Genomic DNA, 23,132 nt, shown 5'->3' with positions numbered 1-23,132 from the left:
CCCACAATATCCCAGCAAATGATACCTCACTTATTCAATAAAGTGAAAACTGACCTTCTCGAGAAAATCAAGGCTGCTCCCGCTGTATGCTTAACAACTGACTGCTGGACGTCCAACACAACAACTGGCTACATGTCTGTAACTTGCCATTACGTAAATGACTTTAAGCTTGAATCAAATTTACTGGACTGCTTCGAGGTCAATGAACACCACACAGCTGAAAATCTGGCTAAAGAATTGAGATCAATAGCCACTGAATGGGGTATCAGTGGCAAAATTGTGGCCTGTGTCACTGACAGTGCAGCTAATATAAAGAAGGCGGTTAGTGATGTACTACACTGGAATCACCTGAGGTGTTTTGCTCATATTTTAAATCTGATCGTAAGATATGGAATCCAACAGAAGCAGATTGAGGAGATCATACAGAAAGTAAAAGGCATTACAGAATACACGCGAAGAAGCACTGTAGCCTCTGCTAAGCTTCGAGAGGTACAGCTGCAAATGGGACAGCCTCAACTGCGACTGAAACAAGACATAGCTACGCGTTGGAATTCCACTTATTACATGTTGAGGCGCATCATTGAAGTCAAGGAACCTCTCATCTCCACATTGGCCATAGTAAATCCCCAGCTCCCGGCACTATCTCTGGAAGAGTGGGAAATTATTAATGAAGCATGTGAAGTCCTTCAGCCCTTTGAGGAAGTGACTGTGGAGCTGAGCTCAGAAAGGTATGTACAAATTACTATATGCACTTAATTTATTCATCATGTGATTCATATTAATATAGTACGGAGTTGATGTTGTTGATCCCCAAGTGGTCTGGCCGAACCACCCCCTCCACCACAAGAGTGGGATCGCACCCACGATCAGACTTGTCCTGAGAGGACCAAAAAGGGGAGGAAATAACATGTGCACTACGTTCTTGCCACCCCTCTTATGCCGTGGGTTTTATGCACATGTCAACAGCTATTGCTACATCTACTACTTCTGCTAGAAAACGCAAAAAGATGTTAGACAGAGAGGAGGAAGAAAAAGTGATAAAGAAGATTAAAGAGCGAATAATCTGGTCAAGGGGAGAGAGAGTGGGAGGGGATAGTGAGTTAATAAAGGATGATTGCATAAGTATACAATTTTGCAATAAGAGAATAAAACTGTATAGTAAACAATATAATTTTACATAATTATAGTAGCCTACATGTCTTCCTATTTCAGGTTTGTGACAGGCTCTATAGCCATCCTGATGGCACGAGGGCTCCAGAGGGCTACTGCACACTGGCAGAGAAATTCGTCCACCCACCAGCCAGTCCGTGAGATGACTAACATCCTTATGGCAGAATTGCATAAACGATTTGGGGGAATTGAGCAGGTGAACGTCCTAGCAGAGGCTGCACTCTTGGGTCCCAGGTTCAAGAAACATGCATTCATTCATGAGAAACACGCAGAGAATGCCGTGACGAGGGTAGTAGACAAAGTTGCAGCTGCATCAAGGGTAGCAAGACCACCGCCAATAGCAACACCCAGCACAGAGGAGGGGGAAGATGAACCACCCTCCATTCCTCCTACGGATACAGTTCCTCTTGTCTGGGCAGATTTTGAGGAGCGAGTCACCAGCCTGAGGCCAGGGACCCAAAATCCCATAACTGAGGCAACGTTGGAGGTTAAAGGATTCCTTTCTGAGCAGCTCATACCCCGAACAGCCGACCCCTTGGAATGGTGGAGATCTCGTGCCCTAGTTTTTAAGAACACTTGTGCAGTTATGAAGACTAGGCTCTGCGTTGTTGCTACTTCAGTGCCATCAGAGCGCATCTTTTCAAAGACAGGACAAATCATAACTGATAGGAGAAACAGACTTAGCCCTGGAAAGGTCCGTGAACTTGTTTTTTTAAATGCTAATTTGTAAAGAGCGTATATTATGAAATGTATGGAGAGTGAAAGATTGAGAGTGAGGTGTGAGGGATTAGTGGTAGGGGGAGACCAAGAATGAGGTGGAGGGATGGAGTGAGGAGGAATATGAGGGCGAGTGGGTTTGAGTGGGAGGAAGGTCATGTCTGGTGGGAGAAAGGTTGGTTTGGAGACGATTCAGTCTTGGTAACCCCATCGAGGATAATGGCGTCGGCCATTAGATAGAAAGATAGAATTTAAATGCCACAGTTTAATGGATTATGTTTATTTTTGCTCTAAATATGTCATTTATTCAATTTGTTTAACGAAATAGTAAGTTTTTTTTTTTTTATGTAATAATGGTGTTTCATTCTTTACCCCGATTATTAAAATTTTCTTACATCAGGTCAATATTTGAACGCCAGTAAATAATGAATAGGAGAGAGTTGGCAACATTCAATGATTAACCGAGTGTTGAGCGAGCGAGCTACGCTCTCTCACCCAACACCGACTTGCTCGGCTACTCGGCTGGCAGAAGTAACGGTTGCTGCAGCCAGGCTACTGACTTGGTGAATCGAGTGACTCAACTACCCGATTCTCTTCGGTGAGTGACTCATAAAAACTCGAGTCACCAAAGTGAATCGAGTTTTCCATCTCTACTCTACATCCATTCACTCCATATGCCCAGACTATCACAACACTTTGTGCTCAACTCAATCAGCCATCTCCCACATTACTTTAGTTCTCCTTCGCACTTCATCATTTCTCACTTGATCCATATGCGTCACTCCACACATACTCCTCAGACACCTAATTTCCATTACATTCAAATTTTTCCTCTCTGCTACATCCATATTCCATGTCTCAGCCTCATTTAACCTGAGGCATCCCATTGATGTATGGGTACATCATAACGTTTTGTCACAGCTAGACCCGTTGACGTACCGGTACATCGCGCAATTGCTAGGTTAATAATTTGCATAATTTTCAGTTTTCACGTGTGATTTTTGGTATGTATACATGGGACATCTTCCTCTATTCCTCTACAAGATGCCAGGCAGGGACAGTGCCTTACCCCTCATGACCTCCCCCCCCCGCACACCATTGTCTCGGCAATTCACCTGTTACCAGTGACCTCGCCAATAAAGGCATTCAGGGCCAGAGTGATTTCCCAATCGATGATAATGTGGAGGACAAAGTTTACGTAGCATTAGAGGAGGAAACATTCAGAAATGATGATCAGGTAATGTCGCCAAAAAAGGTCAGGTATGTTGTTGTGTTAGTGAGTGAAACAATGCTTATATTGCCTATATTACTGTTTGAAAACCAATATACTCTTGTACTGCATATAAATTCATATCAAATAAATAAATAAATACCGTTTATGAGTGGTGTGGAATAGTTACCCTCCCATAGAACTCGTTTTCTTTGGAGCCAGCCTGATAGAAAACCCAGTAAGGTAAGGAGTACTGCTATCTGTATCGAGTATTTTAAACCTCAGGTGAGCGATTTCTCTATGAATTTTCCTTGTTTCTCACCAAAAGCGGAGGTTTGAGCAAAAATTTTTTTTTTCCAAAATTGGTCGGGACTGGGGGGAGTCAGTGGTGGAAAATCGGTCGGGACGTGACGGGTTAATGCAGTAGGTACTATTACACCCTCATACAGGCTTCTCATTACATTCATTCTAAGCAAATGACGTCTAAACACTTTTTCACTCCTTCCAGCACCTTTCCTACTTCATTCATTTTAAACTTCAATTCTGCATCTATTCTTCCATCCACAGCAACATGTGACCCTAAATACTTATAACACTCTACCTCCTTAGGCAACTCACCATTCAAAACTATATTCATCCTCCTACCATCTACCAACCTTGTACACTTCATCACTTTAATCTTATTCTCATTTACTCTCAATTTCCTTCTTTCACACACTATTCCACACTCCTCTCCCAATTGTCTCACTCACCCCTTCGAATCAGCCACCAGTACATTATCATCTGCAAGCTGCAGCTGATTTAGCATTCACCAGATTCAAACCTTCACCTAACACTCTCGCATTCACCACCCCTACAGCACCATTCAAAGTTGATCAACTAAGGTGACATCACACATCCCTGCCCCAGACCCACTCTCATGGGAAACCAGTCACACGCAGTATTACCCAACGCTCTACTGTTAAATAAAAACTTTTCACACCTTTTAACAACCTACCATTAAGTCCAAACAATCTCAAAACAGTCCACAAATCCTCCCTACCAATTCTGTCATACACTTTTTCTAAACCCATGAACGTCCCAAACACATCCTTATCTTTCATCAAATACTTTTCACACACCTGTCTCACAGTAAACACCTGATCCATGCTTTCCCTCTCTCTCCTAAAGCCACATTGCTCATCACCAATCATACCCTCTGTACCCTCTCTAACTCTCTTAATTAACACTCTGCCATACACCTTACCTGTAACACTTAACCCGTACCCTTCCGTCATCGTACCTCGTACGATGGTCCATAGGAGCCGCCATAGACCCGTCGTCATACGCCGTATGATTCGCAATTGCAAGGCATATTGTGTGCATATTTTTCAAATTTCGCAGGTGGTTCGTGGCAGGCAGACGCGTAAGACCTTCTCCTAGTGTGTTAGTGGAAACAACAGTATCAGCTAGTCAAGTGTACCAGAAATCGGCGATTTATGGATGGTACAATTATGAATCTATGTTATTTTCACCCATTTTGTATATATATATATATATATATATATATATATATATATATATATATATATATATATATATATATATATATATTGTTACATAGCCTATGATTTCATCATACTTTGTGTAATTCTAACGTACAGCATGCTGCATGTTTGATCACGAGCGTGCTCTACCTCAGTCCATCCTTCTACCGTTATAGTAGAGTAAGTCGTTCTTTCTGTTGTTCAGAGCAGGATTGTCAACTCTTTGTCCCCATGGCTTCATTTGCGCGTCCTTCTTACAAGTTGTATCAAGCTCTGCTGGCCCCTATATAATGAGCTCAGTCTCTGCATCATTGCCACTTGGATCTGCTCCTCATTTTGTTCACATCTCTGTCCTCCCCTGTACAGTTATTATTGTGAGTGCTCAGGAAGTCTCCAACCATCTAGCAGCTGTGTAATTTGAGTATAAGTGTTATTGCATTTTGTTCTTGTACTGTATAGCATAAGTTGTTAATTTGTAGGCCTAGTGAGGTTTTTGTATTTCATGTAGGGTTCTTATTGTCAGTCATTTTTGATAATATTTTGTATCTGTAATAATATATCTTGCATTCACTGAGTATTATCCTGCTTTCTCATTTTATCAGGGCTGACTTAGATAAATTTACTCTTGCTAATTTTGTGTTAATAGAGGCTATTGCAGTTAACCATATATTTAACCTGTTTTTTGCCATTACATTATCCTTATGAGTCCTGAATGTTTTGTTGTTAGTTTGAGCATTAAACTTTAACTTGTAATTTTACCTAACTCTTTTGTTTTGAACCTGGAACTTTACGGGACAGTAGTGATTTTTAGTATTCTCACTTAAAGTGTACATTATCTTTCTCTGTTCCGTAACATAAATTTGGCGACCTCTCATCAGGATATTCAGGATATTATCATAAGGATATTGCTTGATATTTTGTGACTGTTACTTATTCATGATGTCTACTATTTCTACACTTGATGAAGCCAAAGATTTTTTGTCAAATGTGCAAACAGTGTGTGATGTAGAAAACAGAACAAAGAATGAACTTAAGCTTGTTGCTCAACAATTGGGAATTGCTGTTCGCTCTCATCATTCTAAAGATCAAATTGTTGACATGATTTATGAAAGCTTGTTTAATGTAACTCCTCCAAATGAGCAAACGCAGATTGAATTAGCTAAGTTACAGCTAGCCCTGCAGGAGGCTCAGGCTAAGGAGGCGGAGTCTCGTGCTAAGGAGGCTGAATTTCAGGCCCGTTCTAAGGAGGCTGAGGCACAAGTTGAAATTGCTAGGATTCAGGCAGACCATGAGTATCGCATGAAACAAGGTGGAACTGGATCATCTAGCTCTGATGATTTTGATGTGGCTAAAAATGTTAAACTTGTCCCTCCTTTTAATGAATCTGATTTAACAAAGTATTTTCAGTTGTCTGAGACGGTAGCTACAGGTTTTAATTGGCCCAAAAAGTATTGGCCAGTACTCCTTCAAACTGTTCTCACTGGTAAAGCTCAAGTAACTTATGCATCTTTGCCTCAGGATCAATCTGATAATTATGATGTAGTTAAGAGCTTGATTCTTAAGGCCTATGAGCTTGTTCCTGAAGTTTATAGAGTAAAATTTAGGACAACTTACAAGCAAGATAAGCAATCCCATGTTGAGTATGCAAAAATCAAAGAAGATCTGTTAGAGCAGTGGTTAAATTCTAAGAATGTGGACTCTGATTTTGACAAATTTAAGCAGATGATTTTGCTGGAGGACTTCAAAAGATGTATTAGTAAAGATGTAAGCCTATATCTTGATGAGAAAAGAATAGATAATTTGTCTGATGCTGCAGTTTTAGCTGATGAATATGTTCTCACTCACAAGAGATATTCTAAAGAAAAAGGGAAAGCTGAGAGTTAGTACGTTGCCTCTACTCAGAGTACAGGTAACAGGAAAGAGAATAAAGATGATGTTTCTCAGGAAGTAAATACCAGCTTCACCTCTAGATTTCAGAAAAGTAAATGTACTTATTGTAGTAAGCTTGGTCATACTACGGAGAAATGTTTCAGGAGACAGCGTGATGTGAACAAAAAGGAGTCTTTAAATATTCAGTCAATTGGTCTAGTGTCCACTCTTGAGAGTTCCCAGAATTCTTTAACTGAGTTAACGGAACCTGCTTTGAGGGGTAACTTAAATTCTCATGATGGAGCTCCTCTTTTGAGCAGTAACGTGGGTGACACTCTCAAGAGTTCATGTGCTAATTTCCTGTCTGATGGTTTTGTCAGTCCTCTGGACAGTAATGACAGGAAATCAGTTAAAATATATCGTGATACAGGTGCATGCCAATCCCTTATGCTGACCAGTGTTCTAGGCTCTAATGTTAATTCCTCTGATGAAACTGTAATCTTACAAGGTGTAGGGAATAATTACTTCTCTGTTCCTCTGTGCAGAGTGAATTTAGAGTCTGGTTTTGTTAATGGTTCCGTTATGGTTGGTTGGTTGAAACACTCCCAATGTCAGGTGTAACATTCTTACTTGGAAATGATATTGGTGGAAGTTAAGTGTGTCCAGCTCCTCAGTTGTCTAGTGAGCCAGTGGCTGCGACCCAGGATTGTGATGTCCCTGATGTGTTCCCTGCATGTGCTGTCACTAGGGCTAAGTCTAAAGTTACTGGTGATTTAGAGGATAATGATGATGATGATGTTATCCTAGCTGACACTTTTCTTGCTAATTTGGACCACTCACCAGATGAGGCAGTACCCCGTAGTGTTGATAATTTGTCTCGTCAAGAGTTGGTTGAGTTGCAGGTTGCTGACCCTGAGTTGAAAGGTCTAGCTAACTCTGCTTGCAGTGAGGAAGAGTCAGCTGGTGCTTCCACTTGTTATTATATAAAGTCAGGAGTACTTATGAGGAAGTGGAGACCCCCAACAGTATCAGCTGACTGTGAATGGGAGGTTGTACATCAAGTTGTCATCCCTCGTGTTTGTAGGCAGGATATCATTAGAGTGGCTCATGATTCCAGTTTGACAGGACACCTTGGAGTGAGGAAGACTGTGGCACGCATTTTGAAACACTGCTACTGGCCAGGTATCTTCAGGGATGTTTCCTGGTATTGTAAGTCTTGTCACACCTGTTAAGTTGTGGGGAAGTGTAATCAGACCGAAAAGGTTGCACCTCTAGTTCCCATTCCTCCTTTTGAGGCGCCTTTCACCCGTGTGTTCGTGGATATTGTGGGCCCTCTTCCTAAGACTTCTTCAGGATTTTCTTATGTGTTGACCCTGATTGATATGGCTACTCGTTATCCTGAAGCCATTCCACTTAGAAATATCTCAGCAAAGAACGTGGTTAAGGAAATGCTAGGGTTCTTCACAAAGTTTGGTCTGCCCAAGGAGGTACAGTCAGACCGGGGAAGTAATTTCATGTCAAATGTTTTCAAGCAGTCTCTGAAAGAGTTGGGCATCACCCAGATCACGTCTTCAGCTTACCATCCCCAGACCCAAGGAGCGTTAGAGAGATATCATCAAACACTCAAATCGATGCTCAAGATATACTGTTTGGAACATCAGAAAGACTGGGATAAAGGTCTTCCATTCGTTGTGTTTTGCTGCCAGAGGATGATCAGGGTATTGAACACCCTGTATCTTATTACAGTAAGAAGTTCACTCCACCTCAAAAGAACTACTCAACTATTGAGAAAGAGCTTTTGGCCTTGATTTTGGGTTTACAGCATTTTTCATTTTATTTGTGTTCTGGTTTTGACCCCATAGTCATTTATACCGATCATAACCCACTGAAATTCCTTAGTAAGTTTAAAGATAAAAATCAGAGAATGACAAGATGGAGTCTACTTCTTCAGGAGTATTCATTAGACATACAACATGTCAAGGGGAAAGAAAATGTTATTGCAGATTGCTTATCTAGACTTTAGACAGATTGTTTTAGAGTAATAAGAAATTTCCTTTGTAAATTTCTTTTTCTTTGTGGGGAGGTGTTACATAGCCTATGATTTCATCATCCTTTGTGTAATTCTAACGTACAGCATGCTGCATGTTTGATCACGAGCGTGTTCTACCTCAGTCCACCCTTCTACCGTTATAGTAGAGTAAGTCGTTCTTTCTGTTGTTCAGAGCAGGATTGTCAACTCTTTGTCCCCATGGCTTCATTTGCGCGTCCTTCTTACAAGTTGTATCAAGCTCTGCTGGCCCCTATATAATGAGCTCAGTCTCTGCATCATTGCCACTTAGATCTGCTCCTCATTTTGTTCACATCTCTGTCCTCCCCTGTACAGTTATTATTGTGAGTGCTCAGGAAGTCTCCAACCATCTAGCAGCTGTGTAATTTGAGTATAAGTGTTATTGCATTTTGTTCTTGTACTGTATAGCATAAGTTGTTGATTTGTAGGCCTAGTGAGGTTTTTGTAATTCATGTAGGGTTCTTATTGTCAGTCATTTTTGATAATATTTTGTATCTGTAATAATATATCTTGCATTCACTGAGTATTATCCTGCTTTCTCATTTTATCAGGGCTGACTTAGATAAATTTACTCTTGCTAATTTTGTGTTAATAGAGGCTATTGCAGTTAACCATATATTTAACCTGTTTTTTGCCATTACATTATCCTTATGAGTCCTGAATGTTTTGTTGTTAGTTTGAGCATTAAACTTTAACTTGTAATTTTACCTAACTCTTTTGTTTTGAACCTGGAACTTTACGGGACAGTAGTGATTTTTAGTATTCTCACTTAAAGTGTACATTATCTTTCTCTGTTCCGTAACAATATATATATATATATATATATATATATATATATATATATATATATATATATATATATATATATATATATATATATATATATATATATACCACAATATTTTTGCTGTATATGTACTTTTGTAGCAAGTAAATGTAAATATATGTATTTAGGTTGGTTTTGATTAGTTACCCTCCTCCTTCCCTCTGTAGTTAACGGAGCAGCTGCACTGGCCTGGCCACAGAACACCTGGCTGAGGTGAGGGGAGATCCACCTTAGGAGTACTTAGGGGTGACGGGAGCAACTTTCTTGGTGATTTTCATTAGTTTCTCACCAAAAGAGAATGTTTGAGCCAAAGAAAAAAAAAAAAGAAAATAAATCGGGTTTTCAGGAGGTGGAGGGGGGGGCCTAAAAAAGCCGGGAGGGTATGGGTTAACAGACATGTACCCCTAAAGCTAGTACATTCATATTTATCACCCTTATCTTTATACAGTGGAGCCACTCAAGCAATATCCAGGGCAATCGACATCATACCATCAACAAAACACATTCAGCAGTCTTACTAACCACTCAACAAAAGTTGCTCCACCACCTTTCAGGCAGTCCACAACACACCCACTCATACCTGCAGCTTGACTGCTTTCATCTCCTTTACTGCCTCCTGCACTTCCTCCATCGTGAGCAAAGAATCATTCAGCTCTCCTAACACGTTTATTCCTTGCATCCTTCCATCTGCCACAGTCTCAGCCTCCCTTTCCTGCCCTACATTTAACAGTGTTTCAAAACACACTATCCATTTCTTCCTTACTGCCTCCATGTCCATTAACATCCTTTCATCCTCTGTTTTTACTCGATATTCCTTCCCAGACTCTCTCCCTGGCACCCTTTTCACCTCCTTCCAAAACATTTACTTTGTTAAATATTCTCAGTGAATCACCTACCCCAAGTCTCATCTGCTGCCACGTTAGCATCACGCACACCCCTTCTCACCCTATTCCTCTTTTCCTTATACCTCTCATATGACACCTCATCCTTCCTCTGCAGCCCACTTAATATGAACAGTACCCCAATTAAGTTTTGCGAAGAAATATTACTGTATTAGGATAATCTGGCATCCCTGCCTACTCAGTATCAACCCAAGTCTATATGTTGATGTCTAGTGGGCGGGTTAGTGGAATGGCTACATATCCCCGAAGTATCAACAGGACGGGTGGGTTGAGGGACGGCGCTAAATCTTGTAATATAGGAATCGTGATTATTTCGTTTCAAAATAGAATGTCGTCTCTCTCTCTCTCTCTCTCTCTCTCTCTCTCTCTCTACGATTACACACACGTATGGGTGTAAGAGTTATTACAAATTCCCCAAACCGGAATCGAATCCATGGTTCATTCAGGCGTTCGTTCTAAAGAATGATAGGCCGATCTCTCTCTCTCTCTCTCTCTCTCTCTCTCTCTCTCTCTCTCTCTCTCTCTCTCTCTCTCTCTCTCTCTCTCTCTCTCTCTCGAGGTTAATACGAATAGATTTAAACACAACACACTCTATGCAAGTTAATGCATAACAGATTGACACACACACACACACACACACACACACACACACACACACACAATTAATCTAAGAACAAGGAGTTTTATGACATGTATTTTATGATCATTGTTACTTGACATGGTATTTATTCATGCCTCTCCTTGCAAAAATAGTATATTTGGGTTAAAGCTTATTGTGCAACAATTGCAGCAGATGTTAATACTCAGGAAGAAAATACACAGTGTATTTATATACAGCTGAAAAGTCTAGACAGTATTTAGGATCCTATTAAATTATAAAAGATACCTTTCCTGCATCGGTAAGCTATCTATCTATATACCTAGGCTGCTTCCCCCAAGGAAAGGGAGGTAGCCGAGACAGGACGACACACTCCCAATTTACTCATCCATTCAAACACATTCATTCACATCTTAGCCCCAAAGGGGAGAAGGTAATATAGACGACAATTAAATTATTCCAAATACGTTCTTCTGTCATTATAGTAGATTATATTTTTAATGTTTGTGGTAGATGGGGGCACTCACCATCCACTCACTTTATGAAGTGCTGCTCTCAGGTGTCTGCCCTTTCCTCACCTCCAACCTTCTTTCCTTCCATCCTCTTCAATCTTTCTTTCCTTCATTCTTTTCTCGTCCTTCTGCCTACGTGTGACTTTACAGTCCCTCTTCTATCTTCTTTCCTTCATTCTTTCCTCTTCGTTCTGCCTGTGGGTGACTTTACACTGAGTGACAAGCCAAATGGTTTCCTGTACACCAGGAACACATTTACTACGCTGGGTGGTAACCATATAACCAAGTTTTGGCGCCTGGTGGTTTAGTGGGTAATTACGGTGCTCCAGTCTGATTGAGCCGGTGAAGGTTTATATCCAAAGGGTGGTTGGGGTTTATTGCTCACGTAATGTCACTCGGGGATGAGTGAGGCTGGTCATTCTCATCTTAAATGTCAGGATCAACTTGCTTAGCCCCGGGCTCCTACGCTTCTCATGGGGCAACGTAGGAGTGGATGATGAATGGATGGATGGATATTTTTATGTTAAGTTGTATACTGTATTGGGGGATTTAACATACTTAATTCAATTCTCGACATTTAACAGGTGAATGATCACTGAATAAAATTATATCAGTGATATCCAATTTCGTGTACGAGTTGACATGCAAACTTATATCATAGTGAGTAATTGATGCACAAAATTGCATAAGTGTGAGAGGTTGAGTATTCGTTATAGCTCATATAATAATATACTTTGTCGGTTGTAGTTTATGGCCTTGAGGCATGCAGACTTTTAAACAGCCGAGTACATTATTTGGTTACCTATGAAGTGGTATAATTTCGCAAAAAAATTGCAAGTTTTTTTGCTTATTTTTCATCGACATCATCAGAATCATACAGAATAATGGTATAATATCCGGTTAACCAAAATCAAGGTGCTAACAAGAAAGAAGACATTAAGATGATTTTTTTAAATTATATACAATATATATATATATATATATATATATATATATATATATATATATATATATATATATATATATATATATATATGTATATATATATATATATATATATAGAGAGAGAGAGAGAGAGAGTCAACTGCAGGACCGGCCTATCCCAACCGAAATGGGGACGATACAGCCAATGTATCTCTACCAAGTGGCTTAGGCTGTCTGGCAGAGATTGTATGTAGGGTGAGAAGTGCTTGTAAGTGTAATTGTAGTGTTGGAGTGGCTTTGGATGTGTGTGTAGTCTATGAAACAAGTGTAATTGACCCGTGAAAGCCAATTGGGTGCAAGCATACTTTATAGTATGCGACACTGGTTCAATCACAGCACCCCTTGTGTCCGCCAATGTAGTGTGTGGCCCGAAGAACGCTCCCAAAATTTATTACCCTGGCGGGGCGCGAACCCTCATTCTTCAGTGTACGAAAACGCACACTTTACCACAGAGGTTCCATATATATATATATATATATATATATATATATATATATATATATATATATATATATATATATATATATATATATATATATATATATATAGATATATATATATATAGATATATATATATATATATATATATATATATATATATATATATATATATATATATATATATATATATATATATATATATATATATATATGTGTGTGTGTGTGTGTGTGTGTGTCAGTCTGTTTTGCATTAACCTGCATAGAATGTGTTGTGTGTAAATGTATTCGTAGTAACCTCGAGAGAGAGAGAGAGAGAGAGAGAGAGAGAGAGAGAGAGAGAGAGAGAGAGAGAGATGGACCTTTCATTCTCTTGAACGAATGCCTGAATGAACCATGGATTCGATTTAGTTTTGGGGAATTTGTATTAACTATCACGCCCATAGGTGTGTGTAATCGTAGAGAAAGATAGAGAGGGAGAGAAACAACATTGTACTTTGAAACAAAATAATCACGATTCCTATATTATAAGATGTACCACCGTCCCTCAACTCACCCGATCCGTTGATACAGTACTTCGGGGGTACGTAACCTTTCCATTAACCCTCCCACTAAACATCAACACACAGCCTTAGGACGAGAGTAATGAGTAGGCGGGGATGCCAGATTATCCAAACAGTAATATTTTGTTGCAAACCTTTAATTGGGCTACTGTACGTCTCTTCCCAGCCACAGCCATACTACTTCCTCGTTCCACCATTCACCTCCCTTTCTCACATCACCATCTACTCTTCTCACACCACGCAACTCTTCCCATGCCCCACCACAGCACTTTTAAACAACTGCCATTCCTCCTACACACTGTAATTTTCCTCATTTTTCAATGCGTTCCACTCGTCTTTCAGCATCTCTTGATACTCTATCATTTTCTCTCTTTTATCCAACTCACTTTCAAAACCTCCCTGCCACACCTAACTCTCCTAGCTCTCACCCACCTCATACTGACTCTTAACTTTCCCTACAAGAGGTAGTGATCAGACATACTATACCTCCACACACCCCTCTCAAAACTCTCACATCTAACAATCTTCCTCTTACATTCCCAAACACAACTACATAGTCCATCAGTGCTCTTTTAACAACCCTTCCTGTCTCACCCATGTTTACTTCTAAATATCTTATTTCTCTAACAAAGTATTTCCAATCACCATCTCTCCCTATCATGCTTTCCCTGTTATCATTCCTTCCAGGCACACCATTCATACCAAATGCACATTCAACTGCTACATTTCCCACTCAAGCATTCAGATCTTCCATCATTACCACATTCATGTTTGCTCCAAAACTCTCCAGACTCTCATCATCATCATTCCAGAAAGGGTCCCTCTCTTTTGCGTCCCTTTCACTGCCATGCCCATATGCACTCACAGATACCCGCAAATCACCTCCAAATTTCGCTTTCACTCACAACAGTCTCTCCTTTCATTCAGTCACAGACAGCAGCACTTCCAGGCTCACCAACAAGTCCACACCTTCTCTCACCCTTCCTCTATCAACACTTGACATCCTTCCATTCACGCTTCCAAACTTAGACTCACCTTTCTCTTTCATCATTGTTGCACTCAAAACTAACACATCCAACTTTCTTCTCACAAACCTTCTCCCAATCTCTCCCCTTTTAGCCTCAGTCGTACTACATCCAGGCACATTCACAGACTCAATCTTCAGGGTACAGGGATAGCTAAATCCCCCTTCCCTTTCTATGCCCTCATAGTAGGAACTAAAAACAGAAGATGGGGTCCCTTGTCCCCTCACCCCGCACCTTTTAGTCACCTTTTACGACATGAAGGGAAGACGGTGGCAGAATTCTTCCTAACACAGCCTAGCTGCAGAGTGATAGTACCATCCCGTAGTGCGGCCAGATTGTGTTCTCTTTGTCTCAGTGGGGTTCTACGAGTAACCCAACAATTTTCTCTTAAACATAATAAAAGCGCATGGTGATGAGTAAGTGAATAACTTAGAGAAAACTGGCGGCAAAACTGCCATGGTCTTGTGTAGCGGATAACTGTGAAAAAGGCGACAATGGAAAGAATAAAAGTCAATAATACCATAAGATAAAGAGGTAAAAGTAAGACACTAAAACCATTAAACAATAAATCTACCTAGGTAATTTGGGTGCCTGCACAAAGAACGTTCCCCCTTCCATTGCACAGGCATCATCTCCATGCTCCTACGAAAGACGGTACAATCCCTCAGCAGCTCTGTGCTTTGAGCCACCTGGGGATGGCAAGAATAAAATACAAATAGACGTCATTATTGTGAACTTGTTATAACGAAGGGGTCAGGAGGTTTAGTCAGATAAACTTAAAAATAATAAATTAAGGAATGACCATTATTCATACTCATGTCACTAAAGGTGTATTCCTTCAGTTATGCAGACTTTTTCTTCTTTCAGGCCTTTGTGATGTCATGGTAGTACGTTTAACAAACTCGAAGACAAAGTGGTGGAAAAGAAGGAATACGGAAGAACTCCCGTGTATAATAATAGGCTATAAATCCAATTATGAAGAAATTATTTGTGCAGCCGGAGGTCATTAATTCAGATATATATGTGAAAAATTGAAAAGAAGTTCTAGGGGAATATTAAGACATAAAAACTGATTTCCTCAGTAACTTGTGCAACTGATACGCATGAATCGGAGACATATTTATCAAACTGGTGGCAGGATTTCAAAGGTGGATAAGGACTTGGCAACATCCGGTTGGACATGACAAATGCTGATCCTTTTTTATAATGTCCCTTGCGCAGTAAAGCCATAAATCTAAGTCTTCTCTTTCAGATTCTGCTGGTGGCTCATGTTTCACTGTCGGTGTACAAATCAAAGGTGGTCGACGACCCTGACGCGCCTAGGGGAGAGCGGGTCGTTATCTTGAGCCCCAAAGTCACACTGCTCGATACTATTCCAAAGGATATGAACTTCACATAGGAGATCTGATATGCATATTCAAGTGTGTGTGAGAGCGAATGTGAGAGTGACGGTGACTGTGACTGTGCTGCGAGTTTTGGTGTGAGTGTGGGCGTGAGCATGAGTGTGTGTGTGTGTGTGTGTGTGTGTGTGTGTGTGTGTGTGTGTGTGTGTGTGTGTGTGTGTGTGTGTGTGAATGAAATGGCATGAGTCCATTATCTCGTTCCTATAGACATACGTAAAAAGAGGTTTTGCATGAGAGTGCCAAGGTTATTATTAAGAAAAAGGGAAAAGCGAGAAGGAAAAGTGGATGCCAGATGAAACATGGAATGCAATTCAGAAGAGGAAAGAGACGAAGTCAAAAAGTGATGAACAACATGTTGGTGGTCAGGTAGTTGAGGTTCTTAGAGCAAAGTACAGGAGTTTACATTCTGAAGTAAGAAGACTTGTTAGGCGTGATTAGAGGAGGCTATATGATGAAAAGGCAACAGAGAAAAAAATTAAGTAAAAAGGACGGTCAGAGCACAAGAACAGCGTACCAGGCCATAAAGGAGTTAACTGGGACTGAAAAGAGAAGATGGGAAATAGCTGTACGAGATAGAAATGGTAACTTGATGACTAAAGATCTGGATATAGAAGGAATGTGGAAAGAGCATTTTGAATCTGTTCTAAATAGACCAATCCCAGCTGAAGAGGACATTTTCCCAGCCGAGAGAGATTTGCCGATAGAAACAGGGGATATAATCTTGGAAGAGGTAGCAAAGTCTATATAGGAATTAAAGAATTTTAAGGCTCAGGAGAGGATGCAATATATCCTGAAATGCTTAAGGTGGAAAATGTTGAGTTGATGAATGCACTTTTGAAACGTTTTAATGTGGCTTGGGATAATGTTGGAATTTCAGAAGAGTGGAAAAATGGAGTGATTATAAAAATACCATAAAGGGAGATTTAAGTGTGTGTGGAAATTGGAAGGGGATAACTTTGACACCTGTAGTAGCAAAAGTCTTTTCCAAAATCTTGTTGAACAGAATAGAGCCAGTAATTGATAAAATTTTAAGAGAAGAACAAGCGGGATTTAGAAAGGGTCGAGGTTGTAACTATCAGATTTTTATTTTAAGGCATCTAATGCAACAAGCTAATCAGATGAAAATGCCACTTAGTATGTGTTTTGTGGATTTTGAAAAGGCGTTGGATAGTGTTTCACGTGGAGCTATGTTGAAAATTATGAGATTCTATGGTATACCAGAAAAGTTTGTAAATATTATTAGAAGCCTGCATGAAGGTACTTTTTGTAAGGTAATCATGGGTGGTACTTTGAGTGATCCATTTGAAGATGGGTCAGGAGTAATTCAAGGAGGAGTTCTTTCACCATTGCTGTTTGTTTTGGTTATGGATTATGTTATGAGATAGGTTGTAAGGAGAACAGGTGCAGGAATTAACTGGAAGGAAAATAAGTGGCTGATGGATTTGGATTATGCTGATTATATTATACTGATCTGCGGAAGTATTTACAAGATGCAGAGGGTGCTTGATTGTCTGGTGGAGGAAGGAGAAAAAGTCCGATTGGTAATAAATTGTGGAAAGACAAAAATTATTAATATGAACGTGGAGAACCAAATGAATTGTGTAATTGGGAATAATGTGGTGAAGAATGTAGAAAGTGTTAAATATCTGGGAACGATTGTATTATCTAATGGATCATTAAACAATGAAACTGAGAAGAGGATTAGACAGGCTTGGCGAGCTGTTGGAATGTTGAAATCTGTTTGTAATAATTATATGCTTTCGGTACATACTAGAGTAAAAATTTACAAGTCCATGGTTAGAGCAATTTTAATTTATGGGCATGAGTCATGGTACAGTACAATTGCAATAGATCAGAAAGTTTTAGGATCTGAGAATAAAATACTGAGAAGGATTGTTGGGTAAAGTGGCAAGACAGAGTTGCAAATGGAAGAGTAAAAGATATTACGAGAGTTGAACCAGTTGATGAATATGTAAGACTGTCTTGCTGGAAATGGCTGGGGCATATATATAGAAAAGAAGGCAGTTTAATACAGGATGTGCCAGAGTGGACTGCTAGAGGAAGAAGAGGCAGAGGTAGGCCGAGCGAAACCTGGTTGAGGACAATGAAATGAGAAGCAGGAGAGGAGTGTTGGTGGGACCTGAAGGAGATGCCAAGAGACAGATATTGGTGGAGAGTTCATCGAGGCCAGTGGAGTGCCACAGAAATGGCTGATTGATTGATAGAAATACGTAAATATTATAGATGGCTCTACATGAAAACACCATCATATCAGCAGGTCGAACTGTTTCAGAAACCTTTATCTTCAGCAAATAAAGTTAATGTGTCTCATTTTGCTTTTGCATGTGTTCTTTTTTTTTTAATTTTGATATGGAATCAGGTAAAACAAATCATCGTCATCATGAGCATTATCATTCTGTCCGTACTTCCCACCTAAGGGTTGGGACGAAATAGTATTCAGAAACTATTAAACAGAAACCACAAAAGTAGAACTATCAAATAACAAGGGTAGTGAAATGAAAAACACAAATATTGACATATTCAAACCTTTGAATAAAAAAAAAAAAAAAAATGCCCATATATGTTTTGAGTTTTATTGATAAACGAGTTTCAGATACACCTATGAAATGAGCATTCCTATGACAACCAAATTGAAAATATGATTCCTCACATTTGGCAAGTATGTATTCTTACATACTTCCTCCATCCAATTTGATCCTTCGTCAGTTTCTCTTTTTTTTTTTTTTTTTTTTCAGCTTCCATACATCATTTTCTTCCATGGACACCAGCTCCGTCTAAATTGCTCCAAACACTGAACCAAACATTTATCACCATACTAGAATATTGATGCCGACCATGTTGCAAACATGTCCGTAGCAATGTTCCATGACAAATTTCGTGGCAACAGCTTCAGGATGTTCGAAGCTGACATGCAGTCCACACAGACACATGTCTGTAACTGTGCTTCCACTATATCGGTGGGCGAAATTCTGTTGCTTGCTGCAGCTGCCATAATGGTGCTTTGTGGACAGAAAGCAAGACGTCCTGGCCAATATTAGGGATACCCATCGTAAAGTGGAAGGAGTGGGTACAGACGCAGTGTAATCAGTGATAAAATACATGACAATACTGGACTTGTGCTGCACAGGTATATAAGTGACAGTGGGTTATTCAGGATTTTCTTAACGAGCGTTCAGCATCTAATGTAGTGGGTGGTTTACTTGAGTCCGGCAAGAAGCTCTGGCTTTTGAAGCAAACCATGAGCCCCTATATACGTCGTCCGCACCCTGCCATGATTTTCTGTCTATTTTCTCTGTCTTCCAGCGGAACTGCCAGATCAAAATATCGATCTTCTTCATGACATCGCCACGATCCACCCACAGTGTGTCACTGATGTCATTCCAAACCTCGTGTTTGTGTTCTGAGTCTGTCACATCTCCGAACACACGATATGCCTGAGAAAGTTTTGGTAATCATAACACCCCTTGTTCCACTTCAAGATGTTGAGGCAATCCCCATTCACCATCTGTGGTACTCAGTTAACTATCTACTTAGCTACATTCATGCCCAGCGCAGGAAACGTCCACGCTAGGGCTACCAACATGATTCTAAACGACGTTATGAACATATCCATGACAATGATGCTTCGAACATGTATGCGAACTTAATCAAGAGAATGTTTAGTACATGTTCCAAGGACATGTGTCGAGCAAGGGTATCTGGGCACACATTTACGATATTCATTGACCTTTGTGTTCACTTCTCCTATAACTAAATCATGTGAGTGAATGGTGAGCGCCTCTACCTATCCTCTAAGAGGTTATTATGTAAATAAACTGGCACTGAACTCAAAATCATGAATAGCCAATTAATGTCCTTACTGTCCAACACTGGCTTGTGCGCGCGCGCGCACACACACACACTAAAACGCTCCCTCGCTCACGGGGCTCCACTGGTATTATTGTTATCTATCTACGTCCATATATATATATATATATATATATATATATATATATATATATATATATATATATATATATATATATATGTGTGTGTGTGTGTGTGTGTGTGTGTGTATTTAATATATATATATATATATATATGTGTGTGTGTGTGTGTGTGTGTGTGTGTGTGTGTGTATGTATGTATGTATATGTATATGATAGTAAGGAGTGATATTAGATTCGTTTCCTGTCACTAACTTTGCAGATATGACTATATGACCCCCGCTGACAGAGCGTGGGGAATGGAATAACCTGAAGGATCCTGGACTGGCATGATTGGAATGTCAGTGAGGGAAGTAGGTCCATTTACGGCCTTGTATCATTATGTATCGCATGTGGATTAAGTAACTTTAATGTCTTTATATTTTGCCATTTAATCAGTTCATTGAAGATCAGACTGACTAAACTAGTATTAGAGATGCATACACAGGCTGATAGATGGAGAGATAGACAGATACAAAACAGACAGTCATCAGAGACTGCTATAAAGAAAGGTACAGTAGATAGGAAAATATCTGTGATTTCGAGGTACCTGACAATACTGCACCTCAGATACTCATTAACTCTTCATTTCAGGAGGTGGACACCAGCCTTGGCCTATTGGACATCACTGCCGCGAGAGCCAAGGTAATGGACTTCACCCTCCGCATCGACATCTGTACAACAGGATGATAATGGGTCGTGGCAAGGCTGAGGTGAACCCCTGGAGCTTCCTACTACCCCTGGATCCTTGTGTTTGGGCAGCGTTTCTGACGGCTTGTGTGGGGGTCCTTGCAGTAATGACAGTATTTCCCTCCTGTCTACAAATCCAAGCTCGTCATTATGCAGGGCTAACGGTGAAGGCATCCAGCTGCTCTCGAGTGCTGTTACACCAAGGTAAGACCTCCAGCTTGTCCTACATCTTATGGTGGATGTCGCCACTTTTAGGGTCAATACTGCCATCCTACCCAGCGGCATAAGACCCTGGCAGTAGCGCCGCCAGATTTTCATTATGTTCAGTCAATCGGTTGCCATCCTACCACTGTGTGTGGCTGTACAGTTTTTTCTAGGTCTCTTGCAGCAAAGTGTACGACTTCTCATCTTGACAATATCTCATTACTTGTACTATTGCAGCAAGGGATGCCACTTCCGTGTTTTAATTACAACATCCGATTCCCAGCATTTTGTTTTGTTTTGATATCACGTGGTGGCAAGGATAAGAATAGTTATTATGAATAACTCTAATGATTTACATTCATATGTATGCAGTAGTGAATTATTATAAAAAAAAAAAAACTATTTTTACCACCAAATAATATTACTGAGAAGGAGAGAAATCCCTCACGAAAACATTCTCGGCATGGCTTCATAGGTAATATAGGAAGCTGTTATTCACACTGTATGGAGTCCTGAGATCAAAATTACAAAGAAACCACTCACTGTACTGCAAAGAGCCTTAATGAGATGTAAGCAGCCTTGATTTATGGTTACTACTCAGCGCTGTAGCGAGACAAAACGGGTAAAAAAATTTGTTGTAAAATATCCAAAAGAAAAAAAAAATCCAATTGCACCTCCGAAGCTGAGATATCATTTACTTGAATAATAACGACATATCACGTTGATCTGTCTGATGCCGATTGTTAACGATTGAACTATATCACACTGAATATGCCTACAAATATTATCATTTTTTAATAGGTTCTTTATTTACTATTAATGACAAACCCCAGCACTTTAAGGAAAGCTGTCACCGAAAGCCATGCAGGAAGGGTACATGACAGCAAAAGGACATTTTTATCCATATATGTGGCAAAAATAATCCTATTAAGAATGATTGGAAACAGTAAGGAAACACAAAACCACATGAGAAAATTATCGGAGTGAAGTAATAACTCAGTAATACCTTAATTTGGAATAAACTCATATGCTTATTTCAGATGTCAGCCCTATCAGGATATGGTGGGTTTAGGAGCGTGTAGTGTTGGGTGTGTGGATGCTGACAATTGTGGTGCTGACACAGAGCTACACAGGTAACCTTGTTTCCCTTCTGGCCGTCAGATACTGTACATCCCCATGCCCATACCACACACAGTCTAAGTAATATACAGTCGTCTCACACTTGGTTCAAAATTTGGAGCATCTCGCGCATGGCGTCATGGGGTCCCGGAGCCGTCCGTCAGTTGGCTTTGGGCAGTGGTGGGGAGTAGATGCGTCTCCCCTCAGTCTCTTCTCACTCGTGCAGGAAGTTCAGACGTGCGGCATTTGAAAACATGCCAGTTTAAATATGGAATAATTTCCGAAGCTGAAGAGGTCAAAAATAGATTCAAAAATTTACCTTTATCAAAGAAAATTAAAGATTATAAACTTTTATAAGACGATGAGTGACGTTTGAATTATATTATCCAACCACTGTGTACACGTACGTCCGCATGTTGTGCTATAATACATGCTTGCATTAACTTCAAATGTCACTCATCATTTTATTAAACTTTATAATCAACTCAAATTTTCTTTGGTAATGGTATTTTTAAAGCTAACTTTGACCTCTTTATCCTTGGAAATTATTCCATATTTAAACTGGCTGCTTATATTGCAAGCAGTTTACAAATATAAATATTTGTGTTAAATAAGAAGAGCTGTAGAATTACCACGCTTCTCAGTGTTGCATAAACCAATGAGCAGCCTTAATTCAAACGTTTCTTGGCTCTAGCCAGCAGAGCTGAATGAACATGATATACTTGTCATGCTTGAGTTATCCCTTTACTTTTCGTTTTCTATCTGGAAGGCTGGGTGACGTCATCCTCATGACGTCATCAACCTGCACGTGAGACGACTGTACAGTATACTGTATTACTTAGACTGTGGACCATACAGTCTCTCAAGGACGTGGATGATAATCCTATTACATTTTTAGTGCAGAAGGGAACTGGTCAGGCTTATACTATTCACGTTGGTATTCATACCATGAAGGTTTGTACAGCAGTACAAAACGTCACTGAACATAGCTGTATTTCTTGGCCCTCTCAGTCAACGGGCCTACTGTGACGAAGACCACACTCGGACATATTCTAGGGTAAGTTGTTTGATCATTGTTATGCTGGTGTTTTTAACTCGACTTCTCGTCCTAAAAACACTAGCGACTGAAGCAGGGTCCTCTTTCCGGACCGGAAGTAAAGCACCCACAAAGGAACAGGACATAAAAACCAGGCAGTATACCTTAACACATCTATTGCCTTAATTCTAACCGTTACAATAAAACACAGAGTGATATTTGAGATACAGGGGACAGGAATACAGAGTTAACCTTCAACACCACAAGATACAGTCACACTTAGTAC

At 40.0% G+C, this 23,132-nt stretch overlaps 1 protein-coding gene across 1 annotated transcript; it reads left to right on the top strand.

The window, feature by feature from the left end:
* The first annotated feature begins 132 nt into the window (after positions 1-132).
* On the top strand, positions 133-15,807 carry LOC145399683 (E3 SUMO-protein ligase ZBED1-like). The gene is made up of 4 exons (XM_080272229.1): positions 133-321; positions 403-728; positions 1,213-1,864; positions 15,661-15,807. Exons 1-4 carry the CDS (start codon positions 133-135, stop codon positions 15,805-15,807), a joined length of 1,314 nt encoding a protein of 437 aa, XP_080128355.1.
* The last annotated feature ends 7,325 nt before the right edge of the window (positions 15,808-23,132 follow it).

This window comes from Coenobita brevimanus, chromosome 50 (assembly GCF_032717465.1).
Source record: "Coenobita brevimanus isolate Jiangsu-jjx chromosome 50, ASM3271746v2, whole genome shotgun sequence".
Classification (NCBI taxonomy): domain Eukaryota; kingdom Metazoa; phylum Arthropoda; class Malacostraca; order Decapoda; family Coenobitidae; genus Coenobita; species Coenobita brevimanus.
Note: the sequence above shows the minus strand (reverse complement) of the source record. Positions and strands in the feature narration are given on the sequence as shown.